The sequence below is a fragment of the Erinaceus europaeus genome, chromosome 5 (genome assembly GCF_950295315.1).
Source record: "Erinaceus europaeus chromosome 5, mEriEur2.1, whole genome shotgun sequence".
In the NCBI taxonomy this organism is placed as follows: Eukaryota; Metazoa; Chordata; class Mammalia; order Eulipotyphla; family Erinaceidae; genus Erinaceus; species Erinaceus europaeus.
Window position 1 is genome coordinate 56,782,555 of NC_080166.1, and position 21,787 is coordinate 56,804,341.

The 21,787-nt window shown below is 44.4% G+C and overlaps 1 protein-coding gene across 1 annotated transcript in view; it reads right to left on the reverse strand.

Moving 5' to 3' along the window:
- Nucleotides 1-4,673: 4,673 nt before the first annotated feature.
- E2F7 (E2F transcription factor 7) overlaps nucleotides 4,674-21,787 on the reverse strand; it is a 66,860-nt gene continuing 49,746 nt past the window's right edge. The window contains exons 12-13 of the mRNA XM_007529624.2: nucleotides 11,760-12,172; nucleotides 4,674-7,770 (exon numbers count right to left, since the gene is read on the reverse strand). Of these exons, the coding sequence (XP_007529686.1) occupies nucleotides 7,600-7,770; nucleotides 11,760-12,172 (584 nt within the window). The 3' untranslated portion in view covers nucleotides 4,674-7,599. The remainder of the gene's footprint in view (nucleotides 7,771-11,759; nucleotides 12,173-21,787) is intronic.

Consider the following 21,787-nt stretch of genomic DNA (forward strand, 5'->3'; position numbering starts at 1 on the left):
ATATTTATATTTCACTGTATTATTATATTAAACTGTCGAGAGAGAGAGACAGAGAGACAGAGAGAATGGTGCTAGCTACTAAGCTGTCTCCCAGTCCAAGGACTTCTTTAAAATATTTTTATTGACTTTAATATTTTCAGTAGGTTCAAAGAGACAGAAGATGATAACTGCTGGGCAGTCACTTCTCCCCAAGCTCCTTTTGGACTCACTACTTGGTCATATTTTATTTTATGGTTATGTTTAGTGATGAGAGCTAGAGATACAGAAAGATACAGAGAGAGGGAGATGGGTAGAGGCAGATAGCATAATGCTGATGCAAAGAGACTCTCATACCTGAATCTCTGAGTTCCTGCCCCACCATGAGGCATGGCACAGCAAGACTATGGTGAAACAAACAAAAACTATATATCACATATATCTATATAGAAGAGAATGAGAGCAGAGCACTGCTCAGCTCACACTTATGCTGGAGAGCTGGGCATTGAGCCTGAAGCCTTGAAACCTCAGGCATAAAAGCTTTGGCCATAACCATTAAGCTCTCTGCCTGGCTCCCAAGGGCTTCTTTCAACAGGAGCCCACAGACTGTTGGTTCAGGCCCAGAAAGGAGCAGCCTGACACATGGCTCAATGCAGGACAGTGATGCTGACACCTAAGAGCCCCAGTTCCATTCCCTGCCCTTCCCAGGCCCAGCTGCTATGAACTCCCTCTCTTGCCTTACTTGGCTAAAAACACAAACCTGTTTTTCCCCTGTAGAAAAAAAGAGCAACTTCCTGTGCAGCATGGTAAATGCAAACTCTCCAGCTCCCTGGCCAAAGACGAGACCTTGACACAAGTCCCCTTGTACTGCCCCAAACTCTGTTCCTGCTGTATGGATTTTCCATTCTCTTAGCCCTGAGCAGCCCAAGCCAATGGGATTTCTCTCTCTCTCACTGTCTCTCTCTGATCTCAAAATGGTATCAAAGTAGAATGTAACATTTTCAAGATGGTATTTATTACAGCCACACACCAACAGAGAGAGAGAGATTCATAGCATTTCTTGCTCAGATAATGGTCAAAGGAACTCAGTCATCACCATCCAAGGCTGTGTGCACTGACCCACCTCCTGGGACACCAGAGACATTTATGTCAATGAGGGGGGACGCTCAGAGCTTCCTGGGTCAACAGCTACAAGGGAATGAAACCCCTTTAAGGATTCTTGCTGAGCTGACCTCCACCGTGACCCCAGGCACTGTGCACAGCTTGGAAACTTTGATGCAATTTCTGATTGCTGGCCAAGTACCAATGACAAGCACCAGCCTTGCCCTTCATTCTACCAGTTCAATCTCCAGCAAGACCTGTGAGGTTTCCTGCAAATGTGCTTTCCCTCATTGTGCCTTTCTTCCTTGCTTTCTATCTTTCTTTCTTCATTTGTTCTTATCTGTGCTTTTTTCCACTGTTTTTTTTCCTTCTTACTTTCTCTTTAAAAAATGAGAACTGATGTGGTGGTGGGGGCCCTTGAACACAGGACTTCAGAGCCTCAACCAGGAGAGTGTCTTTGCATCACCATTCTGTTATCTGCCTCTGCCCCCTGTTCTAGTTTGGATACCACTAGGCTGATTGCTGAGGCTCTGTGCCAACACTAGGAAGCCAGGCTTGCCTACAGCTTCCCCACCCTCTCCCCAACACTCTCCCATTTGTTCTTTCTCTCTGAGTTCAGAGTGCACTGAGAAATTGAGAGGAAGGGGTGAGATTGAGACTTGGAGAGAAAGCGAGACCCCCACAGACCTTCCTTCCCTCTGGCTGCAGATGGGGAACGGGGCTCCAAACCTGGTCCTTGTGCACAGAAGTCTGGGAACTCCAGCAGGTTCCTCACAGCCCAGCAGCCTAAATCACTTTTTTTCCAGGAAAGGGGTTGGAGCAGTGCAGGAGATGGAAGGGGATTGACCCATGGCACAGACACAGGGGGAGCAAAGGCAGAGCTCCAGGACCCTTCTGGCACTGTGGACACCCCACCAGGCCAGGGAACATGGTGCCTCAGCCTCAAAAGCCCAGTGCTCAGGCCAGTGAAGCTGGTCTCTTGTCTCTCTCTAGCTCCTGGAAAAGGAAGTTCCCAAGAAGAAATCCTGTGAGCAGACTGCAAGCACCCTGCCCAAAGCAACAACTAGTTCAGACCAAGGGGCAGAGCAGTGGGAGCAAGGCCCACCCAACAGGGGCCCTGCTGTATTGTCGCCGCCTTGTGGACACAGAGCAGAATGCACCTTGTGGGAGATGAGCTCCCGTATTTCTTTGAATATTTTCTTCATTGGCTTTCCCTAACAAAGATCCAGGGAGAAAAATACACAGAGGGGAGTTGTGTGGTAGCGCACAGCGGGTTAAGCACACATGGCACAAAGTGCAAGGACAGGCAATAGGATCCCGGTTCGAGCCCCTGGCACCACCTGCAGGGGAGTTGCTTCACAGGCAGTGAAGCAGGTCTACAGGTGTCTGTCTTTCTCCCCCCTGTCTTCCCCTCCTTTCTCCATTTCTCTCTGTCCTATCCAACAATAATGATAACTACAACAATAAAACAACAAGGGCAGCAAAAGGGAATAAATAAATAATAAAAAAATCTTAAAAGAAAAAAAAGAAAAATATACAGAGAAACACCAGAACACTGTCAGCTCAAGCTAAGGGTAGTGCCAGGAATGAAACTGGGTTATTGAAGCCTCATGCATGAACATCCCTCACAGAAGAACTCTTTCATATAGCTCATAAGCAAAAGGTCTTTTTATTTTTAATATTTGTAATTTCTTGTAGTATTGTATTTAGCTATGGAGACAGAAATGTGTGTGTGTGTGTGTGTGTGTGTGTGTGTGACAGAGAGAGAGAGAGAGAGAGAGAATGATGCTATGCATGAAACTGTCTCACAGCCAAGGAATTGCTTTAAAAATAATTTTACTTTACTTTGTTACATTTTGAGTAATGAGATGGAGACAGAAATTGTGTGTGTGTGTGTGACAGAGAGAGAGAGAGAATGATGCTATGCATGAAACTGTCTCACAGCCAAGGAATTGCTTTAAAAATAATTTTACTTTACTTTGTTACATTTTGAGTAATGAGATGGGTTTAAAGAAATATGATAACTAGTCAGTCATTTTTACCCAAGCTCTTCTTTTTATTTAATTTTTTCATATTTTATATTTCCTGATGTTTAGTAATGAAAGCTAGAGACACAGAGAGAGTGAGATGGGCAAGTGTAAAATTATAACGCTGATGCAAAGAGTCTCTCATACCTGGAGTTCTCTGGTTCCTGAATCACCATGGTGCAGGGCTGAGGTAAAAAAAAATAAATGAATGAATGAATAAAATATATAAATTAAAAATTAATAACTCAAGAGTGAGAGCAGAGCACTGCTCAGCTCAGACTTATACAGGAGAGCTGGGCATTCAGCCTGAAGCCTTGAAACCTCAGGCATGAAAGCTTTGGCCATAACCATTAAGCTCTCTGCCTGGCTCCCAAGGGCTTCTTTCAACAGGAGCCCACAGACTGTTGGTTCAGGCCCAGAAAGGAGCAGCCTGACACATAGCTCAATGCAGGACAGTGATGCTGACACCTAAGAGCCCCAGTTCCATTCCCTGCCCTTCCCAGGCCCAGCTGCTGTGAACCCCCTCTTGACTTACTTGGCTAAATACACAAACCTGTTTTTCCCCTGTAGAAAAAAAGAGCAACTTCCTGTGCAGCATGGTAAATGCAAACTCTCCAGCTCCCTGGCCAAAGACGAGACCTTGACACAAGTCCCCTTGTACTGCCCCAAACTCTGTTCCTGCTGTATGGATTTTCCATTCTCTTAGCCCTGAGCAGCCCAAGCCAATGGGATTTCTCTCTCTCTCTCACTGTCCCTCTCTCTGATTTTTTTCAAAATGGTATCAAAGTAGAATGTAACATTTTCAAGATGGTATTTATTACAGCCACACACCAACAGAGAGAGAGAGAGAGAGAGAGAGAGAGAGAGAGATTCATAGCATTTCTTGCTCAGATAATGGTCAAAGGAACTCAGTCATCAGCATCCAAGGCCCTGTGCACTGACCCACCTCCTGGGACACCAGAGACATTTGTGTCAATGAGGGGGGACGCTCAGAGTTTCCTGGATCAACAGCCGCAAGGGAATAACCCCCCCTTGAAGGATTTAAAGGATTCTTGCTGAGCTGACCTCCACCATGATCCCAGGCACTGTGCACAGCTTGGAAACTTTGATGCACTTTCTAACTGCTACTCCAATGACAAGCACCAGCCTTGTCCTTCATTCTACCAGTTCAATCTCCAGCAAGATTTGTGAGGTAGGGAGTGGCTTCACAGGTGTGAAGCAGGTCTGCAGGGGCCTTTCTCTCCCCCTGTCTTTCCCTCCTCTATTTCTCTCTGTCCTATCTAACAACGACGAAATCAATAACAATAGTAGTAACTACAAAAACCATGGAAACCAACAAGGGCAACAAAAGGGAAAATAAATATTAAAAAAATTATAAAAACAAAAGAAAAAAAAAAGGCTCCAAGTATGTTGAGGGTTGGGGAGGCAGCACACCAGACTTGATGCCCAGGGCCCCTGAGATCATGGATTCAGTCTCCCGACTTGGCTTTCCGAGGCCCAGATGGACTATACCTCACCTGTTAATGCCTTCCCTGAAAAGGACACACACAGAAAGCCAACAGGTATATCCAACATCTTTTATTAAATGAATTGATCCTTACTGCTATTTTTTTTAAATCGTTTAGTATTTCTCTAAAAGAACGATCAGTCTCTACAGACTAGTGTTACAACAAAGAGCATAAATATAGCCACTAGCGCAGAAAAGAACACAATATCAAAGGGGAAAACAAAAGCAGTGAGCATCAATCACAATTAACACCTACAACAAACTAGCAGTGCAAGAAGATAGGCAGAAAGCAGCTTCATATTGAAAATCAAACGTTCTTTAAATACAGAAATAGCACCTTAAAAAAGAAGAAAGAAATTGAGTAATGTAAACTTGGTAGGTAGATTCAAGTATAAAAAGTTAAACCCCCAACTCTTGTACCAGAATGAAAGGGTTTCAGGAACCCCGGACAGTGTAGGGGACAGCACCTGCTTCAGTGGCCATGCTGGTGACATCACCAGCGTTTTTCTCCTTGACTTAATTCTACAAGGATCCACTCAAGTCTGCCGCTATGTTTTCATTACCCAAACCTTCTAGTCCAGGTGAGCCAGGGCCCTCACCAGTTGTTCCTGTCTGAGGTCGATTCCCAGTCAGAATTGCCTCTACGGTCAAAGGCCAAGTTAAGAGGTGGATGCCGAGTGAATTTGTTCTTAGTCTTCTGTTGCAAACTAGTCATACTGACCTAAGATTTTCCTGTCTGGGCAGGGGTGGCGGTGGCCTCCTAACACCAACCGTGACTGCTCTGAGGTTTCTAATGGTCACATGAACAGATTTTTTTTTTTTTTTTTAAGGACAATGGGAGAAATTTTAGCGCAGAGAAGGAGGAACATTGATGTGTGTTTGCACCTCAATGGAGACCACTCTGGTGAAAATGTATTTAAAATTGCATGTAGGGCGAGGCAGAGAGAGCATGCGTTGTGGTTATGTATATAGACTATTGTGCCTGAGGCTCCCAGGTCCACTTCCCCACACCAGCATAAGGCAGAGCTAAGCAGTGCTCTGTTTAAAAAAAAAAAAAAGAGAAAAAGTGTATTTTGTGTAGATCTATCTATAGGCTGTGTATTCTGTAATCTACCTGGGGGAGTAAACAGGGTTATTTAAAATTTCTTTTACTAGGGAAGCCATTATGTTAGTCAGGGTTAAGTAGTACCATGCAGTTAACGATTAGAAGCACATTCTAATCTCTTCAACTCTCAAGAATATGAAAAAAAGGGGGGGGAGTAGCATCGTGTAAACTTTAAAAGTTTAGTGTTGATAAAATTTTTATATAATAGCAAATTTATTTAAACCATCTACCTAAAGTTTTTCAACAATCTTGTGAGGGAATAAGGCTAATATTGCCTGGTAGTTAATATAAAAAGCTACTTTACTTAAGACTCCCAGAGTCTCTTCAATTAATAGTTCCCATTCTCTCCTACAGCACTTAATTGGGCCCAGAGATTGTAATAATAATAATAATAATAATAATAATAAAGGCCCTATACCAAGATTCCAAATCTAAGAGAGAAGTTTCATAGGAAGAAAAGGTGAGGAGGAAAAGTAGAAGAGAGGGAAGTATCAAGGAATCTAAGGATGTGACTATTTCATAAAACCCTGAAGTGATTTGTCTCAGCCCAAGGACACTGCATACCAGAGTTTTAGAATTGCATTCACGCTGGACCAACAGTCCCCTGCCCCCACCGTCATCTACTACAAGCGCCCTGTGATACTGGCTGGAATATTCTTGGACACAGAACAGAATGTGCTCATGTTCCTTCTTACCCTCACAGACATGGACTTAAGAATGAAAAAAAAAATCAAAGATAAATAAACCCTGTAACCTCTTCAACATCATTCCTCTGCAGAATTCTACAAGGTTCCCCCAGGTTCCCAGTCTCTGGATCATTCACCACGCACCAGGTTCCTGAAATAGCTACTGTTAAAAAGGCATCTATGCTGGAAACTCTACAGTTAACATTTAAATTAAAACAGACAAACAAAAAACCAAAACCACAGGGGCATGTAGTGAGTGAAGGGAACAGAGACACGGTGTGGGATTTTTATAACCACACGATAAAGACCTCCATGTCCACAGGGCCGCCAGAGCACAGCAGCTCTGAGGGGCCTCGAGTTCATCTCGGTCCTTGAGCTCAGATGGGCTGACATGGTTCATGACGTCACGGCGTGTCCTTCAGTCATGCTGGTCTCCAACGTCTCCTCTGTGTGTATACGCATGTGTCCACATTATTACCAGAGTGTGAAGTTTAAGTGCAGGGCAAATGAGAGGGGAGAAAAAAAAAAAAAAAATATATATATATATATATATATATACACATTCAAGTCGTCTACCCTGAAGAAAACATGTGTTTTTGTGGTAGTTGTAAACTTATTATTATTATTTTTTTGCACTAAATCCCACATCAGGAATATAATAAATAATAATAACCAGAGGATTCACACAACTAAAGTCAGCTTCCTATAGGAGCTTTTTTTCTTTTTTCTTTTTAAAATTTTAACTGCAGAAAGGAAGCTTTTCTCATTGTCCAGGGCACTTGAGTGGAGGTGTCTGTGAAAAATACTCACCCAAGTTAAGTGCTACACCCACCCGACCCCACCCCGACCCCCCTTCAGAAAAACCACGAGGCTCGAGAAGTCCGCTCAGAGCCGCCTGCGGTAACAAGAGATTCTGGAGCGCAAACTGCAGAAGCCCATCGGGGCCTTTGACAGTTGTCTGGGCTCTGAACTGGGGTTAGATGCACAGTGAATAACCATCACACATGACTTTCAGGACACGAGAGAACCTATGATGGTGGGAAGCGAACGTGAGAAGCAGGAGGTGGAAGAGAAAGGAAGGATGGCACGCAGAAGCCCCGGCCGAATTCTGCTTCTTCCCTTTGCGTGGTGTGGTGTAGGGACGTGGGGTTGGCCCCGGCTTGCACCGAGCTGGTTGTTTACAGATCGCTGGGTTGATTAATCAGGCCCCGTGCTGGGGATTTCCAGTCTCCTCTGAGCCGAGGTGGTGTTCCGGGACTGACTCTTCTCCCTTCTCTTAAGGTCAGGGTCTCTGAGGCTGCCAGGTGTCTTGAAAAATGTCTCTGGATGAGTACGTCGAATGCCTTTGGGGGTCACGGGCGCTGGCGACTAGAAAGATAAAAGAGAGAAGTGGCTGTGTAGCCGGACCACAACTTTTTGTTGCCCTTGTGGTTTTTTCTTGTTGTAGTTATTATTTTTATTGACGTCATTGTTGTCGGACGGGACAGAGAGAAATGGAGAGAGGAGGGGAAGACAGAGAGGGGGAGAGAAAGAGAGACACCTGCAGCCCTGCTTCACCGCCTGTGAAGCTTCTACCCCCCCACCCCCACCCCCACCCCCGCATGTGGGGAGCCGGGAGCTCGAACCGGGATCCTTACTCCAGTCCTTGCACTTGGCGCCACGTGCACTTAAGCCGCTGCACTGCCACAGGGATCCCAAGCACTTGACTTTTTCTGACCACTCATCTATCACTGGGTGTCTGGGTTGCTCCCAGGTCTGGGCTACTGGAAATGTAGCTCCTATGAATGTCAGTGTACAGACACTTCTTTGCATAAGCGTTTCTGGTTTCTTTGGATTAAAACCTCAGGACAGAAACTGCCAAGTGACAGGGTGGGTCCATTTCTTTTCTTCTTCTTTTTTAAAAATTTATTATTATTTTTTTTACTATATTTATTGGATAGAGACAGCTAGAAATGGAGAGGGGAGGGCGAGAGAAAAAAAAGAGAGACACCTGCAGCCTTGGTTCACCACTCACAAAGCTTTCCCCCTGCAGGCAAGAGCTGGGGGGCTCGAACCCTCACCCCTGCACACTGTAACATGAGCACTCAACCAGGTGCACTACCAGCTGGTCCCTCTTCTTCTTTTTAAAAGATTTACTTTGGCCACAGGCTTATCGCCAGAGCTGGTGTCTGCACTCCAAATCCATCACTCCTGACGGCTTTTATTTTTCTTTCCCTATTTGATAGGAGAGAGAGAAACTGAGGAGAGAGAGAGAAAAGAAGAGACAGAGACAGACACTGGCAGCATCTGCTTCACCACTCATGAAGTTTCAACCCTGCAGGTGGGGATGGGTGTCACAAGTACACACATAGGGAGAAACTTGGACAACGTGTGATCTGTTGTGTCAAAGCTAAGGACTCTGGGTGGTGGGGTGCAGACACCTATCTTGAGGATGGAAGAAATTACACTCCCGGGAGTCAGGCGGTGGTGCAGTGGGTTGAGCGCACGTGGCGCAAAGCACAAGGACCGGCATAAGGATCCCAGTTCGAGCCCCCGGCTCCCTACCTGCAGAGGAGTCGCTTCACAGGTGGTGAAGCAGGTCTGCAGGTGTCTATCTTTCTCTCCTCCCTCTCTGTCTTCCCCTCCTCTCTCCATCTACTCTGTCCTAGCCAATGACAGCAACAACAACAACAACAATAATAACCACAACAATGATAAAAAAAAAAAAAAGGCAACAAAAGGGGAAAAAAGTGAAGTAGGTGTCTCTCTCTGTCTCTGTTTAATAATGAATAAAAATATTTTAGAAACAGAATAAATCTTTTTTTCCTTTTTAGTATTTATTCCCTTTTTGTTGCCCTTGTTGTTTTATTGTTGTAGTTATTATTGTTGTTATTGATGTTGTTGTTGGATAGGACAGAGAGTAATCGAGAGGAGGGGAAGACAGAGAGGGGGAAAGAAAGGCACCTGCAGACCTGCTTCACCACTTGTGAAGCGACTCCCCTACAGGTGGGGAGCTGGAGGCTTGAACCCGGATCCTTGTGCCGGTCTTTGCGCTTTGGGCCACGTGTGCTTAATCCGTTGCGCTACTGCCTGACTCCCTTTTTTAAAGGAGTAAGTAAGAATAGAAGTGAACTCAAATTGTTCTCAGTTGCTGAAGTGGGAGTCCTGTCCTGACCTGTGCCATTAGGGTCCCCACACTGGTGAACCTCGGATCTCTGTCCTCACCACTTGGGCTTATTTATCCCCAGAAAATGCAGTCACCCACAAATGAAGTCTCACTCATTCGTGTAGGAAGGTCAGGGGGCCCAGCCGCAACTGTGGCCCTAGAAACTACAGGACCCTGACTCTGCCTTAACTCGCAGTGTGACCTTGGGTAAAATGACATTAACCATCGTTTTTTTTTTTTTTTTTTTTTTGCTTCCAGGGTTACCGCTGGGTTTCGGTGCCTGCGCTACAAATCCACTGCTCCTGGTGGCCATTTTTTCTGTTTTATTGGACAGGACAGAGAGAAATTGAGAGATGGGGAGATAGGAAGAGAGAGACAGAGTGACACCTGAAGACCCGCTTCACTGCTTGTGAAGTGTCCCCCCCTTGCAAGTGGGGAGCAGTGGCTCGAACTCAGATGTTTGCCTGGGTCCTTGCACTTAGTACTATGTGTACTTAACCGGGGTGTACCACCATCCAGCTCCTTAGTTATTGTTTTTTTTATATATAATTTTTATTTTGGAAAGAGACAAGAGAGATTGAGAGACAGCTGCAGCCCTGCTTTACTGCCTGTGAAGCTTTCCCCCTACAGATGGGGGCTGAGGGTGAGGAAGCTTGAACCTGTGTCCTTGTGCACTGTAGTATGTGCTCTCTACCAGATACACCAACAGCCAGGCCCTGATATCAGCTGTCTATCCCTTGATTTCTCCATCTGTCTAAGGAGATGACTGAAATAGTGACTTCACAGGGCTGTAAGAGTCAAAACGGGTGGGGTGGGAAGAGTACATGTTACCATGTGCAAGGACACAGGTTCAAGCTCACCTGGAAGGGAGAAGCTGAAGGGGCCTCTCTGTCTCCTTCTATCCCAGTTTCTGTCTCCACGCAACATGTCAACAAAATCAGGGGCCAGGCGGTGGCCTACGGGGTTGAGTGCACACATCACAGTACACAAGGACCCAGGCTCAAGCCCTTGATCCCCACCTGCAGGAGGAAAGCTTCAAGTGGTGAAGCAGGGCTGCGGGTGTCTCTATGTCTCTCTCCTCCTCTATCTCCCCCTCGCCTCTCAATTTCTCTCTGTCTCTAATAAAATGGGGGGGGGGGATGATTCAAAGCCCCCGAGGGCATGCAATACAAAAACAGCGTATGTGTGTCGGTTCTTTCTGTGGACTTGCTAGTGTTTATCCTTTCATGTTAGATCTTAAGTCTTCATTCTTCTAAGATATATCAGGATCCCAGAAGGGCAGGGAGGGGCTGTCTCTCAACCCTTCACTGCTCTTAACTCCTGAACACTGCCTTTCACGGATGCTGAACATTCTGGGGATTAAAACTTTGGTTTCCCGAGGTAGGGCAGTGGTGCACCTCGCTGAGTGCACACGCTACCAGACTCAAGGACCCAGGTTTGAGCCCCCACCCTGTTTCTCTCTATCTCTGTAACAAAAAGAAAAATAAGTGGCCACCCACCGGGAGTGCTGGAGTTGTAGTGCAGTCACTCAAGCCCCAGCAATAGCCCTAATGGCATGAAAAAATAAAAAATAAAGAACAGACCTAAAACAGACTTCCTAGCTACTTCCCACATGAAGAGCCCTAGTTTCATCTGCTCTATTCCTACCTGTGGGTTCCTGTTTATTAAACAACTTTTTTCTGCTTTATATCTGACTGCCTTTCACCCACCAAGGTGCAGATGCTGCCATGATGCCATCCCGACTTCTCGGGCAGACAACCTCACCAGTGTGTCCTGGAACCTCCCCTCCCCAGAGCCCTGCCCCACTAGGGAAAGATAGAAACAGGCTGGGGGTGTGGATCCACCTGCCAGTGCTCATGTCCAGTGGAGAAGCAATTATAGAAGCCAGATCTCCCACCTTCTGCACCCCATAAAGAATTTGGGTCCATCCTCCCAGAGGGATAAAGAATAGGGAAGCTTCCCATGGAGGGGATGGGACACGGAACTCTGGTGGTGGGAACTGCGTGTTTTCTTACAATCTTGCTCATCAGTATTAAATCACTAATAAAACATTTAAAAAGAAAGAATAAACAAAATGAAATTAGCAGGTGGCTTTGGACTGACAAAGGAAGCCAGACAGAACCTTTGGGTGGACGAGAATCCTCCCAACACACAGCAGCCATCACTGAGGAAAGGAGCGGGGTGCCCTTCTGCTCCCCAGTACAGGACTCACCTGCTGTAGTTTGACCACAGAGACAGGCTGTGCGGGGGACTCGGGCTGGATGACCTTCTGTGACCTGGATACCACAGGGCTCAGGTGAAGAGAGTGCTGAGCCTGAAGCTGAGGGTCTGCGGGGGCGAGTGTGGACGGGCTGGGCTTGACCACTGCTGCGGGGCTGATAAGCAGGTGCGTGGCGGCTCCCAGGTTGGGCAGGCTGAAGTTCACAGGTCCTGCACTGGGGAGAGGCCCCGGAGCAGAGGGCGTGGGTCCGGGCACGGTGGGGGAATAGAGCACAGGAAACGGACCCAGCGTGGGCGACGGTAGAACCATGCAGGGGACACTGATGGGTGACAGCTGAGGGGACGACGGGCCCAGGGCAGGGGAGGGCTGACCGCTAGACAGGAGCACGCTGAAACCATTCAGTCCTGAAAGGGAAGATGGACACCACATAGAGACAGCGGCCAAGGCCACACCTTTCCTGGCCAAGACGGGGAGTCCAGATTATAGCACCTCCGCTGCCATTCTGGATAAACCCAGCACCTTCCCTGCAGTGGCCAAAACCACAGTCCCACCTTCACCTGCCCAAGACTTTGGTGACTATGGCCCAGTTTCCTAATAGGTTCCAATAGTCACACACCTTTTTTTTTTTTTTTTTTTTTTGCTACAAGGGTTATTCAGGGGCCTCTGTGCTTGTGTGTGTGTGTGTGTGTGTGTGTGTGTGTGTGTGTGTGTGTGAGAGAGAGAGAGAGAGAGAGAGAGAGAGAGAGAGAGAGAGAGAGAGAACACGTTACCACTCCTCCCTGCAGACAGCTTAGCCTGGGCAGGGCTCCCACGTGGTGGCCTGAGGTTTGAACCTGGATCCCCAACCACAGTACAATGTGTGTTCTAACATGTGAGTTCTTTTCCAACTCTCTTTCATAGACACATTTTTATTATTAAATTAAATTAATTAATTATTGGATAGAGACAGAGAAATTGAGAGGGGAGGGGGAGATAAGGAAAGAGACACAGAGGCACCTGCAGCCCTGTTTCACCACTTGTGAAGCTTTCCCCCCTGCAGGAAGGGGGGACCGGGGACTTGAACCTGGGTCCTTGCTCACTACAGTGTCTGCGCTTCAGCAGGTGTGCCACTGCCTGGCCCCTGCACATTTTTAATTCAAGGTAACAATGACTTACAAGTCTTCCTGCAGGTCTACCAACCTACTTAAGTATCATCTAACTACCTACTGACCTATTTACCATGAGCTTTATTTTATTTTTTTTACTTTTCCCCCTCAGAGCACTACTCAGCTCTGGCTGATGGTGGTGCAGGGGACTGAACCTGGGACCTCAGAGCCTCAGGCATGACAGTCTCTTTGCATAACCATTATGCGATCAAGCCCCCCAGCTCCCCTTTCGGTTTTGCTTTGACAGCTCTGGGATTTCACTGCTCCAGGCTGACGTTTTCAGAAAGATAGAGGTAGGGGGACAGCTCAGCACCACAGCTTTCTCCAGTGTGGTGGAGGCCACACCTGAATGCGAATCTCACGTATGGCAAAGCAGACATGCTAGCCAAGTGAACTATTCTGCCAGCCCTAAGACTTCATATTTCAAGGTACCGCTTCATGCCTCTGAGAGAGTTTCTGAATGGGAGTTCTGCTGAGCTTGACTTGAAGAGGGGAGTGAAGTTGGATAGCAAAATTATATTTGCATTTTTTTTTCGGGGCCAGGTGGTGGCACAGCTGGTTAAGTGCACACATTACAGTGCGCAAGGACCTGAGTTTGAATCCCACCCTCCCTGTCCCCACCCACGGGGGGGGAATCTTTGTGAGTGGTGAAGCAGGGCTGCAGGTGTCTCTCTGTCTCTCTCCCCACCCTCACCTTCCCTCTTGACTTTTGGCTGTCTCTATCCAATAATGTTAATTAAAAAAAAATCAAAACCCAATTTTAATTTACATTTTGTCATTGATTCCTAATGGAACTGCAATGCTGTGAAGTTTCGGGGATAGACTTATCTCTGTATATGTGTGAATGTCACCAGACTCCTACCCCACCTGATCAAACACTCATTAGTAGTGTCTTTTTACTTTCAGAATGATCCATCACCACCACCACCCTCCAGCTCCTCCCTTTCTACCCCCCTTTTTTTCTTCCCTAATCACCATAAGGGAACAGTCTGCATTTCTGACAAGCTTCTTTTTGTTGAAGAAGAGACAGTGTGGTGAGAGAAACTACGGTGCGAAAAACACCCTTCACTGCAGTGAACCTGGGCCAGGACTTGACAAAGCAGCAGCACCACTGCCCAAGTGAGCTATTCCTCAGCCCTGCTTGGGCGAACTTCTGTCTGAAACTGGGATATCCCTCAGCGATGAGCAGAGGAGCACAAGCTCACAGGGCCTCGAGCAGAGTCACCAGTTAAAGCGAGCTGTGCTCACCTCCCCTCCCCTCTTTGGAGGATGTCTTCCCAGACTGCAATTCAGCCCAGCTCTGGGACGGCTTGGTCTTGCCAGGTCGTCTCATGACCATGATTTAAAAAAATGACTTCTTTTTTCCTTTCCTTCGAAACTGTATTTAAATCTCGTTGGCTTCTGTTGCAGTCCTGTGCATTTAATTCTATCCATCTGTCAACATTTCCAGAAAGAAGTGACAGTGGCAGAGAGCAGCCAGTGCAGATTCTTGTGCTGGGCTGTGATTCCCACCCAGTAGTATGAGTCAACTTTTGGTTCAGTGGTGGTGTATCTGCAGTGCTGAGTAAGCTACACATGTGGGTAAGTAAGTCAAGAGTATCTGCTGGCAGATAAGAAGGTTTCCCAGGTTAGGCGGTGGCGCACCTGGTTAAGAGCGCGCGCGCACACACATACACACACACACACACACACACACACACACACACACACACACACAACTCTCACAGCGCTAGACATGGCCCTACCCTATGATCCTGCAATTCCTCTCCTGGGGATAGATCCTAAGGAACCCAAAACATCCATCCAAAAAGATCTGTGTACACATATGTTCTTGGCAGCACAAGCAGATGAATGGCTGAGCAAGTTGTGGTCTATATACACAATGGAATACTACTCAGCTACTAAAACATGTCCTAGACTATAGGACTTAGGGGTCCGGGTTCAAGCCCCTGGTACCCACCTGCAGGGGGGGAAGCTTCATGAGTGGTGAAGCAGGTCTGTAGGTGTCTCCCTGTCTCTGTCTCCTTCTCCCCTCTCAATTTCTGTCTCTATCCAATACTAAATAATAAAAGTCTAAAAAGTGTTTGTTTTTTTTTGCCTCCAGGGTTTGGCTGGGGCTCGGTGCCTGCACTATGAATCTACTGTTCCTGGAGGCTATGTTTTTCCCACTTTGTTGCCCTTGTTGTTGTCGTTATTGTTATTGTTGCCATTGCTGTTGTTGGATAGGACAGATAGAAATGGAGAGAGGAGGGGAAGACAGAGGGGGAGAGAAAGATAAGACACCTGCAGACTTGCTTCACCGCCTGTGAAGTGACCCCCCTGCAGGTGGGGAGCTGGGGGCTCGAACTGGGATCTTTTACACCGGTCCTTGCGCTTAGCACCACCTACACTTAACCTGCTGCACTACTGCCCAGACCCCCAAAAGTATATTTTAAAAAAGAAATGTTTTTTAGGGCTGGAGAGATTGCAAAGTAGTTATGCAAAAGACTAGCATGCACGAGGTTCCCGGAAGATGGCGGACTGAGAAGCTGCTAGCGGCTGAGCTCTGACCACATCTCCTGGAAACGGTAGGATTTTCTGCCTTTAGTAGGCCAGCCAATAAGGGGTCCTAGTGGTGACACCAAGGAGGTGACTATAACTTAATTTGGGTTAAGAATTAGAGTAGGAAAAAAGAGGAAAAAATTTTTTTCTTCCTTTTAATTTCTAAGCATAACTCCCCCCCCCCCCCCCCATAAGAAGTCCCTGGGGACCAGCTCCTAGCAGGATCCCCTGCTAGGAGCTCCTTTTCTTTACCAAATTCCTGTCCCACCAGGGAGTATCATTAATTCTAAGTCTATACCCTTCTGAAACCTCTGGCCTTTTTTCTTTCTAAGTAGCCAACCCCTCCCACCTCACCCCGCATAGCTAATTAAATAATTTAAAATAAATACATAAAAACCCTTTCCTTTCACTGCCCTTTTATGACTGTTTTTTTTCTTACCTTTTTCTTCTCTCTCTCTCTATTTTTTTTTCTTTTTCTCATTATTGTCATCCTTTCTTCCTTAATCCGACAGCTTCCAAAGTCACAGCCCCCAGCCCCCACACCAACAAACAGTGTGCTTTTTTGAATTCAATGATACACATTTGGGAATTTCCTTTCACTGCTCTTTAATTACAGCTCTTTTTCTTATCTTTTCCCTTTTCTCTCTCTTGCCTCTTTTTTTTTTTTTTTTTTTAAATCTTGTCATACACTTCTTCCTTCTTCTTTGCCTTTCTGAATTTGTGAATTATTTTGGGGAAGAAATCTGACTCAGAGTGGACTCTCTATGTGTGTATCTCTGCTCTAGTTCCCTTTCCCCTCTTGTTACCCCTAGAATATACAGTGGATAGTACATTTGCATTACTGTTTATTCTTGCTATCCTTTCTTTCTTTTCTCTTTCTTCTTCACTGGGATTTGGTTACTATTTATTCACGGACTGGAGAAATTGTTTGGCTAACTGGTAACGATTAAACTGCTTCAATACTTGCTTCAGTTGCTACTGTAATTCCTGAGGTTGGTGAGTGCAATTGTCATAAAGGTATTTAGTACAGTGTTACTTGTACTCAAGTCACAACAACTGAGGAACAACAGAGCATAAAAAAAAAAAAAAGAAACACATAAATCAAAAAAATGGGCAGATCAAAAACAAATAAAACTGCTACTCCAATGAATGAAGACAGGAGCCCAGAAGAAACTACAAATCAGCCAGAAGTAACCATAGATAAGAAAAGTATGCAAGCAATAATAAACTTATTAATCACAGAAATGAAAACAACATTGGAGGAAAGGAATGGCAGTATTAGGGAAACAACAGTTGAGACCCCCAAGGAAAATACTGATTATCTTGAGGCAATTAGAGAACTGAAAGCTGAAATAGCTGTAATGAAGAAAGAAACTGAGGCAAGGGAAAGCAGACTAACAGAAGCAGAAAACAGAATTAGTCAGACAGAGGATGAGTTAGAGAAAACGAAGAAAGAGGTGAAAGAGCTTAAAAAGAGATTGAGAGACACTGAAAACAACAACAGAGACATATGGGATGATGTCAAAAGAAGTAACATTCGCATAATTGGCCTGCCAGAGGAAGAAAGAGAGGAAGGGGAGCAAACATTCTAGAGGAAATAATAGAAGAAAACTTCCCAGACCTGAATAACAGAAAGGATATCAAGATTCAAGAGGCCCAGAGAGTACCAAACAGAATCAACCCAGACCTGAAGACACCAAGACACATCATAGTCACAATGAGAAGGAGTAAGGATAAAGAAAGGATCCTAAAGGCTGCAAGAGAGAAACAAAAAGTCACATACAAGGGAAAACCCATACGATTATCTGCAGACTTGTCCACTCAAACTCTAAAAGCCAGAAGGGAATGGCAAGATATCTATGGAGCCCTGAATGAAAAAGGGTTTCAACCAAGGATAATATATCCTGCCAGACTTTCATTCAAACTAGATGGAGGGATCAAAACCTTCTTAGACAAACAACAGTTAAAGGAGGCAACCATCACCAAGCCGGCCCTGAAAGAGGTTCTAAAAGACCTCTTATAAACAAGAACATCACTATAATACTTGCAATATATCAGAGAACAAAAAAATTTTTTTTTTGAACAATGGCACTACAATACATTAAATCCATAATATCAATAAACGTCAATGGCTTAAACTTACCCATCAAAAGGCACAGGGTGGGGGGATGGATCAGAAAACATAACCCAACCATATGCTGCTTGCAAGAATCCCATCTGTCACAACAAGATAAACACAGACTTAAAGTGAAAGGATGGAAAACTATCATACAGGCTAACGGACCACAAAAAAGGGCAGGAACAACCATTCTCATCTCAGACACGATAGATTTTAAATTAAATAAAGTAATAAAAGATAGGCAAGGACATTACATAATGATTAGAGGATCAATCAGCCAAGAAGACGTAACAATTATTAACATCTATGCACCCAATGAGGGACCATCTAAGTACATCAAGCACCTACTGAAAGAATTTCAAAAATACATCAATAGTAATACATAGTAATAGTAATCAATAGTAATAGTGGGAGACTTCAATACCCCACTCTCACACTTAGACAGATCAACAAAGCAGAGAACCAATAAAGATACAAGAGAATTGAATGAAGAGATTGACAGACTAGACCTCTTGGACATTTTCAGACTCCTTCACCCCCAAAAACTGGAATACACCTTCTTTTCAAATCCACATAACACATACTCAAGGATAGACCACATGTCAGGCCACAAAGACAGCATCAATAAATTCAAGAGCATTGAAATCATCCCAAGTATCTTCTCAGACCACAGTGGAGTAAAACTAACATTTAACAACAAACAGAAAATTATTAAAAGTGACAGAATTTGGAAACTAAACAACATACTCCTTAAGAACCACTGGGTCAGAGACTCACTCAAGCAGGAAATTCAAATGTTCCGGAAACAAATAAAAATGAAGACACAACCTATCAAAATATTTGGGACACAGCTAAGGCAGTACTGAGAGGGAAACTTATAGCCATACAATCACATAATAAACACCAAGAAGAAGCTCAAATGAACGACCTTACTGCACACCTCAAGGACTTAGAGGAAGAGGAACAAAGGAACCCTAAAGCAACCAGAAGGACAGAAATCACTAAAGTTAGAGCAGAAATAAACAACATCGAAAATAAGAGAACCATACAAAAGATAAATGAAGCCAAATGTTGGTTCTTTAAAAGATTAAACAAAATTGACAAACCCCTAGCCAGACTCACCAAACAAAAAAGAGAGAAGACTCAAATTAATAGAATTGTAAACGATGGAGGAGATATCACAACTGACACCACAGAAATCCAGAGAATCCTGTGAAACTTCTATGAAGAACTATACGCCACCAAGCTAGAGAATCTGGAAGAAATGGAACAATTCCTAGAAGCATATACCCTTCCAAAACTGAACCAAGAAGAACTACAAAATCTAAATGCACCAATCACAGACAAAGAAATTGAAACCGTTATTAAGAATCTCCCCAACAACAAAAGTCCTGGACCAGATGGCTTCACAAACGAATTCTACAAAACTTTCAGGAAACAGTTAGTACCCATACTTCTTAAGCTTTTCCATAAGATTGAAGAAACAGGAATACTCCCTTCCACCTTCTATGAAGCCAACATCACCCTGATACCAAAAGCTGATAGGGACAGAACAAAAAAGGAAAACTACAGACCAATATCTCTGATGAACATAGATGCCAAAATATTAAACAAGATCTTGGCCAACCGGATACAGCAACATATCAAAAAGACTGTTCATCATGACCAAGTGGGATTCATCCCAGGAATGCATGGTTGGTTCAACATCCGTAAGTCAATCAATGTCATTCACCACATCAATAAAAGCAAAGCCAAAAACCACATGATTATCTCAACAGATGCAGAGAAAGCCTTTGACAAAATCCAACACCCATTCACGCTCAAAACTCTACAAAAAATGGGAATAGATGGGAAATTCCTCAAGATAGTGGAGTCTATATATAGCAAACCTACAGCCAACATCATACTCAATGGACAGAAGCTGAAAGCATTCCCCCTCAGATCGGGGACTAGACAGGGCTGTCCACTGTCACCGTTACTCTTCAACATAGTATTGGAAGTTCTTGCCATAGCAATCAGGCAAGAGAAAGAAATCAAAGGAATACAGATTGGAAGGGAAGAAGTCAAGCTCTCACTATTTGCAGATGATACGATAGTATACATAGAAAAAACTAAAGAATCCAGCAGAAAACTACTGGAAGTTATTAGGCAATATAGCAAGGTATCACTACAAAATCAATGTACAAAAATCAGTGGCATTTCTTTATGCAAACACTAAATCTGAAGAAGAAGACATCCAAAAATCACTCCCATTTACTGTTTCAGCAAAATCAATCAAATACCTAGAAATAAAGTTGACCAAAGAAGTGAAAGACTTGTATGCTGAAAACTATGAGTCACTACTCAAGGAAATAGAAACTGATACCAAGAAATGGAAAGATATCCCATGCTCATGGATTGGAAGGATAAATATCATCAAAATGAATATTCTCCCCAGAGCCATATACAAATTTAATGCAATACCCATCAAAGTTCCACCAAGCTTCTTTAAGAGAATAGAACAAACACTACAATCATTTATCTGGAACCTGAAAACACCTAGAATTGCCAAGACCATCTTGAGGAAAAGAAACAGAAATGGAGGCATCACACACCCAGACCTTAAAATATATTATAAAGCCATCATCATCAAGACAGCATGGTACTAGAACAAAAATAGGCACACAGACCAGTGGGACAGAATTGAAAGCCCAGAAATAAATCCCCACACCTATGGACATCTAATCTTTGATAAGGGGGCCCAAAGCATTAAATGGAAGAAGGAGGCTTTCTTCAATAAATGGTGCTGGGAAAACTGGGTTGAAACATGCAGAAGAATGAAATTGAACCACTTTATCTCACCAGAAACAAAAATCAACTCCAAATGGATCAAAGACCTAGATGTCAGACCAGAAACAATCAAATACTTAGAGGAAAACATTGGTAAAACACTTTCCCACCTACACCTCAAGGACATCTTTGATGAATCAAACCCAAATGTAAAGAAGACTAAAGCAGAAACAAACCAATGGGACTACATCAAATTGAAAAGCTTCTGCACATCCAAAGAAACTATTAAACAAACAGAGAGACCCCTCACAGAATGGGAGAAGATCTTCACATGCCATACATCGGACAAGAAACTAATCACCAAAATACATAAAGAGCTCAGCAAACTTCGCACCAAAAAAGCAAATGACCCCATCCAAAAATGGGCAGAGGATATGAACAAAACATTCACTACAGAGGAGATCCAAAAGGCTAACAAACATATGAAAAACTGCTCTAGGTCACTGATTGTCAGAGAAATGCAAATTAAGACAACATTAAGATACCACCTGACTCCTGTAAGAATGGCATACATCAAAAAGGACAGCAGCAACAAATGTTGGAGAGGTTGTGGGACAGAGCAACCCTTTTCCATTGCTGGTGGGAATGTAAATTGGTACAGCCTCTGTGGAGAGCAGTCTGGAAAACTCTCACAAGGCTAGACAGGGACCTTCCATATGATCCAGTAATTCCTCTCCTGGGGTTATACCCCAAGGACTCCATAACACCCAACCAAAAAGAGGTGTGTACTCCTATGTTCATAGCAGCACAATTCATAATAGCTAAAACCTGGAAGCTACCCAGGTGCCCAACAACAGATGAGTGGCTGAGAAAGCTGTGGTATATATACACAATGGAATACTATGCAGCTATCAAGAACAATGAACCCACCTTCTCTGACCCATCTTGGACAGAGCTAGAAGGAATTATGTTAAGTGAGATAAGTCAGAAAGATAAAGATGAGTATGGGATGATCCCACTCATCAACAGAAGTTGAGTAAGAAGATTTGAAAGGGAAACTAAAAGCAGGACCCGACCAAATTGTAAGTAGGGCACCAAAGTAAAAGCCCTGTGGTGAGGGGTAGACATGCAGCTTCCTGGGCCAGTGGGGGGTGGGAGTGGGTGGGAGGGATGGGTGGTGGGAATGGTGTTTATGTACACTCCTAGCAAAATGTAGACATATAAATCACTAGTTAATTAATATGAGGGGGAAAATCAATTGTATGTCTCAAAGTTTTTCAAAACACAAACTGAATCTTTTTAATATATAGGCTGTGTATTTGATATGCAGACTCTCTCAAAAGCCTAGACCAAGTAGATTAGAAGCATCCAATAGCACAGCTATATATAAGATACTGGGTACTGTACAGCAAACCATAATAAAAGGACTTTTCAAAGTTAACCCA